Genomic DNA, 15,870 nt, shown 5'->3' with positions numbered 1-15,870 from the left:
CCTGGGTCTGAAAGGCTTGCAGGCATGAAGATGCTCAGCGGCACCATAATACTCACTTCCCTGTGATTTGTGATGACTCGGTATGATAATGTGTCCAGCTGGTATCGCCCATGGCTCCCTGCAAGGCACTTGGACGCCAGACTTCTCGCTCAAGCCACTAACATCCAGCTCCTTTTTTGTGAAGCTTCTTCATCCCTCGCTAATGAAAATTAACGTCTGTCATGTGATACATCTGCTCAGAATATTGAGGTGCTTCATCTGTGTCTCCTCTGGAGAAGGAGACGCTTCGATTTGTTAAAAGACTAGTGTAAGTGCAGTGGCGAGACAAAAACCGGACTTGCCTTCCATGCTGAAGTTTTATTAGGCATCTTATAAAATAATATTGTTTTCAATAAAATGAACAAGAAGGGAAAAACAATTCAGTGTTATGTAGGCTTTCTATACTGTCCTAGTAAGTCATTCTAACGAACAGATTAAATCACAGTATTAAATTTTGTATACACCTTAGGCTTACTGTCTACTAAAGCGATTGCTGTTTAAACAGGAAAATTTGCTTTAAAACCTCATTTTACATGATTCAAGACCCATATTTGCCCCAGAGCTGGGGTTACAACTTTTTGTTTAGATTTGATGTTCCAAATTTGGTGTCGTAATGAGGTGGCAGAGAGTTGCATCAACTATCTCACTAAGAGGTGGTCTTTAAGAGACGTATTGCAGAGCCCTACTTACATCATCACCAATAAAAGCACTAAAACAGTGCCAGCTCCGGTGCTCGTGACTTGCTGGGGGTCATTAATGAGGGCTGCTGCATGGGTGCAGCATACTTCTGTGGTGGTATGGCGCGGTGTAAGGTTGGGAGGGAAATACATTGAAAAGATTTTACTGGGGGCTGTAAAGCTCTGGTCTGCATAGAAATGTAGATGCACTTTCTCACTGATGATACTGGGAAATAAGTGAGCCCCTGCAGGGTGACATAAAGGGTCTATCGAGTAGAGAGGTGATTCCTGTCCCGGAATTGCCACAGGTTTCAGATGTGGGTGTGAAGCAGTGGCAGTCAGGGGTTCCTTAATGAAGTGAAAAGAGAAGCCAGTCTTAATAAAAGGTTTTTTTATCGTGCGTGCTCATGTGTGCAAGCACTTGTGTTACCTTTACAGACTTTGATTCTGAAATATTTAGCTCTATAATGCCTGCGTACTAACTACATCCATGCATTATTAGCAGTTGTTTATCTTCTTCATTGCAATTGCTTGCTTACTTTAATGTGCTCTTGTGCACCAAATGCCCAAAAAGTACTTGCAAGTAGTGTGTTGCTCCTACAAACAAACAAAAAATGGCAGGGAAGGGGAAGATCAAGAGCAGATGAACTTTGGTGTGAGAAGGGAGGGGGAAAAATGAAGCACACGCAACCTCCGAACTTGCTTTTAACACTGAGTTGGACAGTCTGCCCTATACACCTGATGGAGCTGAAAAGTGCTATGATTGTTCCCATCTTGCTTAAGTCCAGAAAAACCCAACCTAGATAATACTGCACAGCTTTAGGTCCTGGTTGCTTGTAAAATAATTTGCCTACAGACACCTATTACTACTTAAGATATTTAGCAAAGAACTACTTCAGTATTTTGGCAAAGTTACATTTGTTAAAAGAAAAAATGTTTCTTTGTATTGAGCGTGTTATAGTAAGCCCAATTTAATACAGTAACTGTTGTGGTGATGTAGGATTTAAGAGCCATGATGAGCTTTGATAGTGAGCATTTAAGAGGAGGGGAAATAAAAAAGACATTCCTTCCTGTGGGCCTCTTGTGTGTTGACTTATGGCAACATATGGAGTTGAAGGGAATTGATTTGTGCTTCTTCTAAAAGTGGTGGGGAAGAGTCCAGGGACTTGTAAAGCACAGACCTGTGATCTGTTATGTGGTGGAAATGTGGGTAGGAAATGCTATTGAACAATTCTGGTTGGTGTTTCAAAAAAATGCCTTACTTAACAGCAGTGCTTATCGCAGGGTTTTGACTATTCCAAGTCTTTAAGTTTTTCTTTATCATAAGAAAACAATCTCATAACAGTAAATTATTACTTCAATATCACTGGAAATAGGTCCTCAGAAATGCCAGCTCCTTCAGATAATTTCTGTGTTGAAATTTCCTTGCAGATGAATTACTTCAGAAAGAGCAAAACTATTCTGATGATGTTTTGGCCAATATGATCAGCGAACCCAGAATCAGCTATGGAAATGATGCTCTCATGCCTTCATTGACGGAAACTAAGACCACAGTTGAACTTCTTCCAGTGGACGGAGAGTTCAGCCTAGATGACCTTCAGCCATGGCATCCCTTTGGTGTTGATTCTGTTCCAGCCAATACTGAAAATGAAGGTATGTACAATAGGGGGAGAAACCACAGAATATTCAGAGTTGAGCTTTGTGATCTCTCTTCATGTTGTTCCCTGAAAATTGACATCTTTCCGAAGTAAGGAAGATAGAGGTCTCAAATCTAAGTTTCGAACTGGTCAGCCATGTCATCTGTGTCTCTTTGATGGAATTAGAAAATTCTGAGTAAAATTTGAAATTTCGGTGTTCCAGTAATTTATGAGTGCCAATCTTAGAAAATCCGTGACTATGAGCTAAGGGAGATAGAGGAGTTGTTAGATTTGTGCCATAATGAAATGAGTGTTTTAATTAAGAGTTGTTTATTTGCTGGCATGAACATGATTACAGATCCAGTACAATCCTAGCATGAGAGTTGATTTTATTTCCCCCCGCACTGGCTTTCTGGAGTGTACTGCGGCAACGTTCCTGTATACTCAGCAACGCAACTGGCTAGTGAAAACTTTTTTCCTGAGGGGCATTTATGTTGCTCATGGACTAATTTTATTGAAGTGACTTTAATAATTTATGTATAATCTGGAATTGGTAGTTTACTTTAGGTACCAGAGCCAATTAATCAGAAACCTGAGGGACTTCGATCATGTCATTCAAGTTCCTCCTGTTGTATTAGTTTTCCTTTATCAGTTCAACCCAGTGCTAAGTTAATCACAAATAGTGAAAGTTTTTACTGCAGAGCAGCAGGAGATTCACAGAGGCTGGAGCTACAGAAGTCTCTTTTTCAGACAAATTTGTGTTTTATGCATCTGTGATTTGTGATTTGTAGCTGAACTGCACAGACTTCAACATCCTCCAGAAGTCTTTTGAAACCACTGTCTTAGGCTATACCTGCTCTCAGAATGAGTTTTGAGACCACCTTATGCAGTTAGTCTCACTCCAGCATGGTTTGTGAGTGACTGTGGGCAGCTGGGTGCTTGGGAGATGAAACACAGGACGTGGACACGGGTTTGCCAGGTCTAGCGTTGGTGCCAGGTGGAATCAGTGGAGTCAGATCCAGTTTTGTTATCAAAGTGGGTCATCCCCAGGAGACAGAGAAGCCTAAGATAAAGCAAGGATCCAAGTGAAGGTCAACAAAATCATGAGGCAGAAGTATACCAGATTTGAGGGGAAGAGGAGAGGCTGGTCAGGAGCGGGGCTAAAATCAGACTATCAGGGAGTCAGCACTACAGGTAGGGACCAAAAAAAAGAGCAGAGAGAAATGGAGCAAACTCAACGGACTGGCCAGCGGCAAGAACCAGAAGACAGAAGACGGTGACAAGGACTCCAGACGTGTCTGGAAGGCGCTCGCAGCCAAGTGACGTGCTGAGCAACTGGGAGTAGCTGGCTGGGTGGCGTCAGGTACTGGTGAGAGGTGCAAAGGGCTGGCCAGGCTGGCAGGCTACACTTCCATTTCCTGGGGAATCAGCTGCAGCTCGCTGCAGTGCATGTTTCAAGGCTGTCTGCCAGGAGCCCGCCACAGTCTGGCTGGTGGTGTCTGTCCTGCAGGAATTTTCCAATCCAGCTCTCACTGCAGTCTTTCCCAGAGCTGCGGCATTACAGGCCATCAATTTCTATACCTGCTGCCTGCTTTCATGAAACTTGTGCAGGAGAAATTAATTAGTTTTGAAGCCTGTCCTCCCAGCTTTCAAAATGTACTGATTTGAGTCACCAAGTTCAGAAGTTATTAGGTAGAGAGGTGCACCCAGACATACCCACAGTTTAATCATACAAGCCTTTTTTTTCCTTCAGAAACCTGGCTAAGCCCAAAATTTAATAATGAAAGGTGCACACTTCAGTGTGACACTTAATTCCCATCGGCAAGTGTATTGAGCGTGGTTCTCCTTTTAAAATGTATGATAGCAAATAAGAAACAAAAACTCTCCTGCCTTGAATAACGTACTGTTTAATTATGAATCTGATCCCATGTATTTTAATGCACTACCTGGTTTGTTGCAGCACTTCCCACATTTACTGTGGGAACATCTTTTAACTTTCGTGCCTTTAAGTTGTTGGGGCTTAGTGGGTTTTTTGATACCAGGATTGTATTTGTCATGTATTTACTGCAGCAAACAATTCTGTTAGGCCAACCATTATTAGTGTTTAAGTCTGCACAGTTAGAAATAGAAATTATTTGATGACTTAAACCTCTTCCAGTCCTTACTGTTTCCCATCATACTTCTCTGTCATCTACCCAAACCATAATGTTGTTAATGTGATCACACCTACGATACCTCCTTTCTCTCTTTAGATACCCTCTCTATACCTTTGCCCATAGTATCAAGGGGGAATTTCACAGCCTCATTTTTTTCCTTTGTCTCCCATCTCTTTGTTCCAGAAACCCAGGACTAAGTGTGCCATTTGTCCTCACTTCCCAAGCTTGTTTTCTTCATGGTCTAATCCCAGGCTTTGTCTAAACAGCTTCCAAAACCGTGTGTCCATCTTGTTATAATAGGCTTTGGAAGTAGCAAGTAAATAACAGTTGACACAATTTTCTCCTCTTTTTTTTCCTCTCTCTCTCTCCACTGAAGGTTTTTTTGCATAGCCTGTTTTTCACACAGTAAGTTCCCCTTATGTAGGGAGGTTTTTGTATTTTATGCAGGACTGAGCAAGTCATTAGTGTTTCTTAAGAAATAAATATTGGTCAAAAAAGGTGTAAGGTCAAAAGTATTTTCTTCCTTGTTTCCCCTGAAGTAGTTTCCCAGTAAATGTCCACAGAAATTAACCCAAAGCAACAGGTAGTACACTACATAACTTGCATGGCTGAACGTGTGTCTAGCATATTGGGATACAAATTAGGTTGACGAAAAATACCCTCTGAGGAGGCTGCAGAAGGCACCACCAAACTTTCAGGAAATTGTATTTTAACAATGAAAAGCACAGCATCAGTGGTGGGGCAAAACCCCAACAGCTGTGAAGCTCTGACACTGCCAAGGACCCTGCGCATTTTGCCCATGACTGACTGGGTTTAGTGTTTTACCATTTGTGTTTTACCATGCAGTTACAGTCAGCCTTAGTGACAAAGTATCTAAAGGCAGATTTTTGCGAATGTAGTTATCCTTATGACTTGGCCAGTTACTCTCTTCAGTGCTGTTCTTGGAGGTGAGCATCCCATAGCTCTCCCTGCCTGCTGGTTTGTACCAGCTTTTGAGCTTTTTGATTCACCTTTCTTTTATTTTTGAAAAGAGGAGCAACCACATTCTCTCTTGCTCTTCTGAGATGTATTAGCATTAGATACGAGGTGGGATGTGTAGCCTGTATGAAGCCTGCGTAGCTGGTGTGAGCAGATATATACCAATTTAGTTCCGCAAGACTATTTGGAAAACAAATTTTCAGTCTTAATTATCTGTATTTCTGTGCCCATGGAAGTGTGTTCAAGAGAAATATGATTCTGGAGCATCAAAATTAATGCAGTTTTTATTAATACACAGTATTATTACTGATAAATACTGTAACAAGTTTAAACTTCTTCCCTCTATACCAACTGTTGGGAGGTGGTGTGGTCCAGTGGGGCAAGCAGTGAGGAAGCCCATGGACAAGATTTTTCAGAGTTAACTGCTTTTTGTGCGTTCATCAATACTGCAGCAAGAGCAAGCAAGCAGGTTTTAAAATGCAACTGAAATTCAAAAGGTGGCAGCTCAGGGCTCTCCAGAAACCAGCCTGCCTTTGTATCATGCTGCCCGGGGCACGCTGCACTCAGGCACCTGGAATCACTATCTGCTTTGGAAGACCCTTGGCTCTGAGCTTTTGCCTCCATTTTTTGCCCAGCAACTGGCTTGTGACCTTGAGCAGGTCATTTCACTTTCGTGTCAGTCATCATCAGCCAGTGATGTTTGCCTTTTCCTCAAAAAGTGCTTTCAAAACTATAGATGACAAGAAGAATTACTAATACTTTCACCTAACTCCCCAAATAACTGCATTACCCTGAGGTCAGGTCCATGCTACTGTACAACAGAAACTTCCTCCACCCTTTTCTCCCTTCACTTCTCCCAGTTTTATTGCTATCCACAACCTGCTCTCTCTGTTCCCCATAGCTATGGGCATGCAGGGTTAGAGAGTGTTGAGCGAGAGGGGAAATAAAACCCCTCAGCCTTCCAGGGAGGAGGCATGGGCCAGGGCGACAGAGGAGGGTTCTGCAGGAGCAGTTTGCGTAGTGTTGGTCCTTGGTTGGCTCATCCTTTCAAGTCCTTTCCAGTGAAAATTACTGCCAACCTACCTAAGGGTTGGTGCAGACAATATTGGAAAACCTAGCAGAAGACTTAAATAGGAGGATACTCAAAATTGTAGTTTTTAGTTAAGGATGGAAATTGGGTTTTGTATAGCGCTGTGTAAGAAAAGCAATTACATGGTCTGCTATTTCCACTCTGAACTGCTGTGAAGGAAAGTGGTTTGATGGCTTGTCTCTGCAGTGCCAGACCAGCAGGCTCTGTGAAAATTTTGCCCTTCTGGAAACACAAGCAAGTCAGAAGTGCAGATGTACTTTTAGTCTGCGGCTGCTGTACAGCTGACTTACTGCTTTTTTCCAGAGGCAGGAGTGACTGCAGTCATCTCCTGTGTGCAAAGGACACGGGTGCCACATAGGGTCTCACTTACAAGCACGGTAGGTGGTTTGTCAAACCCACAGGAGCACTAAGCAAGTGACACAGATGTCCTAAGAAGATGGGCAGTCTCCTTGCTTAAGTCAGCAGTGTCGTCAGGTTAGCGTGATTTTCTGATGCCGAATACAGTGAGCAGTTCATGATGGAAAACTGTGCTTTTGTCAGGTTTCATATGTTATTGTGGCTCCTTTGCTGCTGATGAGAAGGTTCATACTTGAATCCTGAAATTCAAATGAATGAGAATACCTTATTTAAAAAATTCTGAATTCCAAGCTACAACGTAAAACTTTATTTCTGAATTTAATTTCTTAACTGAGGCAGTAGGTAATGACTCAGCTCTAAAATCCTATTTGCTATTAATTAGCTGGTGAACCCCATCAACTTTTGGTTTCAGCTGGTAAAGCCTTAGTACAGTAATACAAGAGTTTTAAAACTGTGTATGACACACAACTGTGGGTAGAAAGTGGTGTTTCTCCTTTGCTTCCTTTTCAAAAGTCAGAAGGCAAATTTACTGTTTGCATATCAGAACAAAGTATTGATTGTATTTTCAAAACATGCTTTACTTTTTTCAAACCTTATACCTAGTGCTGTAAAGAAAAGGGGTCAGGATTCAGTGGGTTTGTAAGTCCGCATTGATCAAGACTGGCTGCAAGAACTCACTCAGCATGTCCATTCTTGCTGCCAGTTCTGATCAGACAACTGGAAAAAGTTTGCACATAATGAATACAGTTTTGCTCTATAGACAGAAATTCTTTGATCTTGATGGTGTCTCACTTTAAGCAGTAACCAGAATATGATGTAGAATTGACACATCAGCCATGAAGCTTTTCTTCTGAAGTCATGCCCATCCCTTCCTTTCATTTCCAGGATTAACTGAGGGCAGATCTTTTCTAGCTGTTGCTTTGGTAACTTTGTTTATGCAGTATGTCTCTCCTGCAGTGTCCCAATGGAAGAGCAGTTGACTTTATCATTTCGGGGGATTTTGTTTATTTTTTGTTTGCTTTTCTGTTTCTTTTCTGCACATGCCCAGTTGAGCCAGTTGATGCCCGCCCAGCTGCAGACAGAGGACTCACCACACGACCAGGTATATAACTTGCATGGCTTTTACCTAACCTGTGTTTCCCCAGCATGCATGTGGTTTGCTTGAGGTGAAATGATCACCTTTTCTTTGGTATAACCCTCTCTTAAAATGTAATGCTATGCCATGAAGCGGGGAAGCATTCCCACACAAACCCCTGTCAGCCTGTGTGAGTGCTGTCTGTGTCCAGGGTGTTCAGAATGGGTACTTGCAAGGGGAGGGGGACCCAGAGACCCAGAACCGATACTCGTACCAAGTTGTCACCCCTTCTAGCAGTCATGCTTTGGCAGGTGCAGGAGGCAGCAGACACAGTACCCCGTAGTGCAGAAAGTACTTTTAATTTGGGAATGTGTGATAGAAATGTCGAATCCTCTATGTAGAGTATACAGGTTTTGTAAGCTGGCTAACGAAGAATTCACGCGTACAATTTTAGAATTTCCAGGGAGGTAAAGATTTTTTGCTGTGATATTTATCTTCGCTAACTCCAGATATCTAAAAATTGATACACGTATTCTTCCTCTGGATTCACGGAGGACACGTCTGTGCAGCTGTGCATTCCGTTCTAGGATAGAGAGGGGGGATTATTCCCCTCTGTAGGTACCTGTGTCTTCCTATTGATTTCTGAGTAATAGCAGGTGACCAGCTCGAGTCAGGCTGCAAATGTTTGGCAAAGTTAAATGGGACAAATCTAGTTTTCAGAAGTAAAAGATTGCTTTTCATACTGACTTTTTTTTTTGCTTTTTAGGTTGTTTTTCCCCTTGTTTTTGTTTAATATTATCTAGAAATGGCTGATTCCATTGAGAGCAAACAGCCTTTTATTTCAGAAGAGGTTACTCTCCAACACATAGCGAGATTATATCAGTTTACTTTATGGTCAGAATTATTTCAGTGTCACATTGTCATTGTGGTTTTTTCTTCAGATGAGAGAAAACTGATCAATCTATTGTCATTTTTCCTTCATCTTTTCCTCTAAACCTCCATTAGGTAGCTTTATAGGCAAACACCCTCCTAGTGTGTTTAAATCTTTCCAATAACTCACCAGTGTTCACTGACTACAAAAATTTCTACAGTGGGAAGTAAAATAAGCTCAGATGTTACAGCAGTTGGGGTACATGTCAAGGCTGGCCAGCTGATGTGCTCCTAGCACTGTTTTAGGAGTCTGACTTCTTTACTTGTGTTTAGAGTCTTTATTCATTCTGTGAAGGGAGCCTGGAAACAGGTACAGAGCTAGCTGTGCAACAGTGCCAAAAATTATGGGATTGGGGAACATCCCCCCAGTAGTGGGTTATCTCTGCCATCTGGATTAGATTTCTTCCCCAAGAGCAGTAGAAATATCATCACAAACAAAACATGAATGCGTTTAGTCCGAATTTTATAATGTCAGTTCAGCCCAGCAGTTTTCTTCTAATACTAAATTTTGTGATCATTAACTATTTTAATTTCAGTTGTCTTGAAAAATCTCCTGTTACGAGGCCCATATTTATTACTAAAGATTATTTCTTCCTCCCTTCTATTTCTCAGACACACACACACACACGTGGCAGAAATCTTTGGTGTCCCTTCTCTAGAGAAAGGATTTTCTCACGCTGCTGCGCTCTAGCTTTGGGGTGAAATGGTGTGGTTTAGCCCACTGTATCAGAGTGCTTTGTTGGTTGGGGTGATACAAGTAGTACTAAAAGCATGGCTAGCATAGGTCATGACTGATCTTTGTGAATGTGTACGATAGACTACTAAGGAGAAGTAAGAAATATTTCAGTGTGTGACCATTATGGCTTGAAATTTCCAGCAGATACGGTAACTTTTGCACTATGAAAATCACATGGGATTTTCCCTCAATTTTCTGCTCAAGTGCAAAAGTAGTAGACAGTAGTACTGTCCAGGGGCCTGTACCGCCTTCGTTGCTTTTAGCGCAGAGTTTAAGTGCTGCAAAGGCCCGTGCTCTGCTTTTGGCACAGAGAGTGAACCCCTCCAGCCTGGCAAGGACGCACTCCGCATTCTTCCGTGAAGAGGGATGGTTGTTTCCCTGGAGAGATTGAAATCTCTCACTGCTGTGCCTGCATTCCAAATTTCACAGCACAAAGTGTCTTTACGTGTGCATGTGAAATAGGGATTTTTTTCCCCTTTACAGTAGTGCTAAATGTATCGTAACAGTAAGCAAAACCTATTCTCTTCACCATTCTTGGTAGACCTTAAATTCCTTGTGCCTTCAATCACCAGGTCTTTCCAGTTTGTGCTTCTACTTGTTTTGCTCAAGTGAACAAGGTGGTGACCTGCTTTTTCAGGGTGAAAATACAGGCGTCATGTCAACCTGCAACAGTCCAAGCCTGGGAGGAGGAATAAATGAAAGTTCTGTAGGTGTTCAAAATCCTTGAGGAAAATTGGCTCTGAAAGGACTAAGACAAACATACAAACATGTGCCCTTTTTTCTCTTTTCCACTTTCTTTTTACCACTTCTCATCCACACAACATTCTTACAATGATCACTGCGTTTTTCTCAGAAGTAGATCAAAATCATGCAGATGATCTTTGTCCCTTTCCCACAAGAGAGATAATTTGGTCACAATACAGAAAAGAAGAGCAATTACTTAGTATTTGCGATAACTAGAATCTTGTTACTTCACCACATCTTTCTCTCTCTGGATTTAAAAAAATAAATAAAGTCTATGAGTGAAGTCAGGAAATGTGAGGAGTTATCCAATCCGAAGAGCAGAAAAGCTTTTGAGTAAGGACCAAGTTTAAAGTATTTACTAAAATTTAAGCCAGTTGTTCAAATCCCTACCTCTACTGCACTCCACCTTGGCTGTCAGTGGCTGAAGCTTGAATTTGAATCTGATTTACATCAGTCCCAGGAGGGAGGAGAGTAATGCCGGGGGGACTCCCATTTCCTAGTATAGATACGACATCTGTGTGATTGACACTGGTATTTGAAAAGGAGCCTAGTGCTTCCACACACTGTCTTTCCCCTTTTTAATTCACAAAGGGGGGATCAAAAATAAGAATTATGCCTAAATCCCTTTCTTGTCATCTCTTTCCTGAAAAAGAAGTAAACAGAGATCATAAAAGGTCAAAGGGAAGGAAAATACCTGGATGCACTAAGCAGTCATCAGTGAGCTATTTTTTTAATACAGCACAAAATGATAAGAGATTAGGACATGTTTCTTGCTATTTATAAATCGCTTCGTAGAGGGAGATGCTAGAGGGCTACAGTCCAGCCTGACTGTAGGAATCCAACTTCCATAGGAAGAGCTTCAAATAGAAAGAATACCTCTTTACTTGATCGCCTCACTGTAACAGCTTTTTCAATAGTGTTTCCTTCTCGTCTGTACCCCAGAGGTCACATTTTCATGATGAGCATTTAATTTCTTGGAGCTGAATTTTGGGTATGTGTTTATTAGTAACTTTTTTCTGTCTCTGTGTGTATGTGTAGAGAGAGAAAGACAGACAAACACATAAAGATACATGTAAAATCATCTTTAAGTACTCTTAAGTAAGCTCCTTTTTACTCATGTTAATTCAGCAGGTCTGTGGAATTCAGTGAAGATTAGAAAACCTGCCATCAGGATGGATGTTGCTTAGTATCAGCAGATTTTCTGAAATTCAAGGTGATAAAATAATCAGTGCTCTGTTCAGGGTAGATCACATTCTCATCTGTTGCACAGTTGCAACTGTAATTATACCACTAACAGCTGTAATTATATCACTCACGGGGTGCCTGTAATTCACAATGCGAGGATTTTATGATATTAACTGTGTTACTTTCTTCTTCTTGGGGTTTTTTTTTTGCATTCTCCCAACTCTTTGTCAGTTGATTGGTTTTGCAAACAGTCAATAATTTTGAGGAGACATTGCACATAAAGCTGCTTCTGTCTCTGGCCCTTCCACTGATAAATCATGACATGTCAGTCCTTATTACATTATATAGAAAGCTGAGGGATATTTTTTTTTTTTTTTATACATGGTTGCAGAGGCTCTGTAAGCCTAATGGCTGTTCTGCAGAATCATTAGCACATATGCTGCAATCTGTATGAGGTGAGGGCATAGAGCAGCTTAGTAAATTATTTATGATTTTCTTGCCAGAAATTGCCAGGGTTTTTTTTCCTCTTAGTGATGTCAGTTCAATACAGTTGTCTTAAACCAACTGTCTGCAGCTACTAAATAAAAATCACTAATGGAGTTTTTTCCATTAGACTGTTTTGTTTTATTTCATAAATCAGATAGTTATTAACTGTGAATACAATTATATATGCATATGCACAGCATCTGCATTGACATGCCAGAAAGATTACCCAATTTTACTTGTTTTGATTATTCATTTTTACACATATGTAAAATAATCTCTGGTATTCTAAGGGAGAATTATTTCATACTAAGTTCCAATGAGATTCTTCTTTAAAATAGATAACATTCTTTTTTGCACTTACTTTCTGCTTTCTCCAGTTTGACAGCCCTGTAAGTCATCCATGAAGTAGAAGCGAACCACCATTTTAGTAACTTCCAAGGAGAGATCAGAAAGTTCTAGTTCCATACGGTCTTAAAAGTACTTACTCCTCAAAGATATTTGAGTTGTGCTTACAAAACTGAGTATATAACCTTCATTTTAATCTTTGTAAGTGAGTATACAGTCTTCATTATCCTCCTTTCATTTCAAAATGAAATGACCTGCACAAAGTCAGAGTCATATGGAAGAAAGAGCTGAACTTCTAGTAAGAAGCTGGCTACCCAGGTAATTGCTCAAACACTGCATTCCTTTCCATTCACCCTTTTTATTTTAGATGAAGCTTTTTGCTTTAGATGAAGCTGTTTACTACACTTGTAACAGGCCTTGAATCAACAGATCTTTTCTTCTTCTTGCCATTACTCAAATACAGTTCATGGACATGGAGTTAAATGTTTTCTTCAATGCAGTCATTACATCTCTTGCTTAAATGTGCTAATTTTGGTTTTCTCTCTGTTGAGACCCCCCCGGGTCTGGCAGTTTCAACTGTGCTTCACTTGGAGGTTTAATTTTTAGCTCTAAAACTAACTAGAAGACCACAGGCACAGCTAATACTGTTTCAGGTCCTTGCAAAACAAAATCTTGCTAGGCTGTTATCTAACCGGTAGATGAAGCAATTACAAGCAGTTTAGTAGATAACATACACCTAATTGCGTCCTTGGTGGAATTCATTGTATCCTCTCTTTCTTACCCTTCTTAAAGCCTAAATATGTACTTACACAAATGGAACAGCTCATCTGTGTGAGAGTAAAGTATTCCCCAAAGCGGCTACTCAGTTTTTATTTCATGTGAATAGTTTTTAACTCCACATGATTTTTTAATATTTTTTTTTCCTTTAAGGGCTAGGAACAGTAATGCATATGCTGCTGGTTTTGATGTTTGAATATATGTGTGCGTGCATATGCATGTATACACATGTCTGTATAAAAGCAGTTAACATTGCTGATTAACAGCAGTATAATTAAAAGTCCATCATAGCTTATTTTGTTGGATTCTACTAGGTGCTTTTAAGCCCATGTTTTGTCATTTTTTCTGAGGAGTTGCAAGTTAATATATTTACCAGCTGAATTGTAGCATTTTTAAATTGAAGTAATTAAGAATGCAGTTCCCTAAAGATAGTATGTAATTCAGAAGAAACAGCACTAATAATTATCATTATTTGTGAATTTGCAGTGAGGCTGTTGCTCTGACTTTTCTTCTTTTACATTCACTTCTGTATTTGGGTTGTCTATTTCAGACTTGGTAGTGAAAAACCATCATTTTGTGTCAGAATTAAAGTTCTTGTCATAAGGTTAACTTTTCTTTGTATGCTTGTCTTCAGTGCACGCGTAGAGTGGTCTTAGGCAGCTCTTAGCTGCTTGCATCTAACCTGATTCACACACCTCTGATAAAAGTTTTGCAAAGACCCTTAAGTTCTTCATTCTTCAATTACTACCTTTGAAAAATAAATCTTTGGTTTTAGCACGTAGGTCTAAATATGTAGTGAATGAACTGGAAATAAAGAGATGTCTGTTAAATAGAAAGTCTAAATTTTGTAATGTAACAAGGTAGAAAGGCATGTATAACCCCATATATATTTTTGTCTCATACCAGACATTTAATTGATTCCAGTGCAAAGTCATGCTTCTCTTACTGTATAATCAATTATTCGCAGAAGACCGCTAGTTCACCCTAATTGTACTTTTAAAAGTATTTTTCCTCACTTCTGAGGGAGATGGGAGGAAAGAAAAAATTGCTGTCAGGTTTGTTAGTGCAACAGAAGATTTTTCTGTTCCTGACCTTTTTCCTGTGCTAGCTGCCAAAGACAAGTTTTAGTAAGTCTTAACTTCATTAATTTCCTAATATCAGGTCCTACTTTATGTTCAGATCCCATGGCATTTTTGTGGATTGGCAAGTAAGGCCAAGTTGACCACCAGACCTTGGTCATATGGCCCAAAGCCAAAAACTTCTGCCTGGTCTCAAGGCAGAAGATCGTTTAACCTGCCACATGCTGGAAGTACGGCTGCTGTGCTACTGTTTGATGGCAACGGGAAAAGGGAAGGGAACCCTCAAAGAAATGTGGCTTTAGGGAAGCCTGAGCCTGTGTTTTTCCAGCAGCTGAGACTGCTGATGAACTTATCACCCTGTATTGCTCATTGATGTGAAGGCTCCTGACCTGTTCTGCCCCCTGAAATGCTGCAGTAACTCCCGCCTGTGGCGTTTGGCTCTAACTGAAGCTAACAAAGACCCACAGTCTAAGCCATCGTAGCTTGCTTTCACTGAAAGTGCCCAGAGCCCAAGAGCAGAAGCACCCAAGCCTGTTATCTTGCCTCTAGCAGTAGTGCATACAGGATACTTACAGGCTTCACCTCTGCCTTATTCTCCTGGCACATCCACTGAGCTTTTGGCATTTGATAGATTTCCAGGACTGGAAACTGTATTTTCACCATTGTGTTTAGTAACTCTGGATGAACCTTTCTGCTTTGCATTTGTTCATTTGTATTTTGAATATCCCCGTGATTTGTGCCAATGAGTTCCACAGTCCAGTTTTGCACTGTGCCAAATTATATATTACATATATATATGCACTTTCTTTTGTTAGTTTTTAGTCTGCTGTGTCATAGCCATGTTGGTGTCCTGTCCTTCTTTAGGAGAAATAATGAATCACCTGTAGACTTTCTCCTTGTCATTCACAGTCATATAGACCTCTGTAGTGTTCCCTCTTGGTTGTCTCTTCCAGTTTGAAGACTGCCGATTTGTCCAGTCCTTCTTGTACAGAAACCATTCCATACCAGTGCTCGTCTGTCTCTCCCTGCTTTGTATCTTTTCTAGTTCTTCTGCCTTCGTTCGAGGTGGGGTGACCAGAACGGATAGCCAGGTTTAAAATGAGGATGCATCATTTATACAGTGGTGTAACGATGTTTTCTGTTTTCTCTATTCCTTCATAATTACTCCTAGCCTTCTCTTTGCCTTTTTGACTGCTACTGAGCCACCTGCCCACAGAGAGTTACCCGCAGTGACTGCAAGGTCTCTGTCCTGGGTGGAACAGAGCTAATTTAGAGCCTATTGTTGTGTATGTATAGTTAGGGCTGTGTATCCCTGTGAGCACCACTTTACGTCATAGCAACATTGAATACCATTTCCCTTTTATTGTGCACTCAGAATTTGTAATACTCTTCTACAGTTCTTTGCAGCTGGTTTTACTTTGACTGTCCTCTTTTTTCTTTTACTTTTTGTCAGTAAACTTTGTCACGTCACTCTTCACTCCCTTACCCAGATCACTCTGCAAACAGCACAGCACAGCACAGATCCTTGTGGGACCCTGCTGGTAACCTTCCTCCGTTGTGAAAAATGGCTGTATATTTA

The 15,870-nt window shown here is 40.7% G+C and overlaps 1 protein-coding gene across 2 annotated transcripts in view; it reads left to right on the top strand.

Annotated features, from left to right (window-relative positions):
• Nucleotides 1–15,870, top strand: part of LOC104128210 (amyloid beta precursor protein) — a 181,019-nt gene that overhangs the window by 150,554 nt on the left and 14,595 nt on the right. Inside the window, exons 12-13 of one of the 2 annotated variants that reach the window (XM_009640947.2) lie at nucleotides 2,148–2,369; nucleotides 7,983–8,036. In XM_009640947.2, the coding sequence (XP_009639242.1) occupies nucleotides 2,148–2,369; nucleotides 7,983–8,036 (276 nt within the window). The remainder of the gene's footprint in view (nucleotides 1–2,147; nucleotides 2,370–7,982; nucleotides 8,037–15,870) is intronic. The other variant, XM_009640952.2, reaches the window with a different exon arrangement.

The sequence above is a fragment of the Egretta garzetta genome, unplaced genomic scaffold (genome assembly GCF_000687185.1).
Source record: "Egretta garzetta isolate BGI_Z169 unplaced genomic scaffold, ASM68718v1 scaffold45, whole genome shotgun sequence".
Classification (NCBI taxonomy): Eukaryota; Metazoa; Chordata; class Aves; order Pelecaniformes; family Ardeidae; genus Egretta; species Egretta garzetta.
Note: the sequence above shows the minus strand (reverse complement) of the source record. Positions and strands in the feature narration are given on the sequence as shown.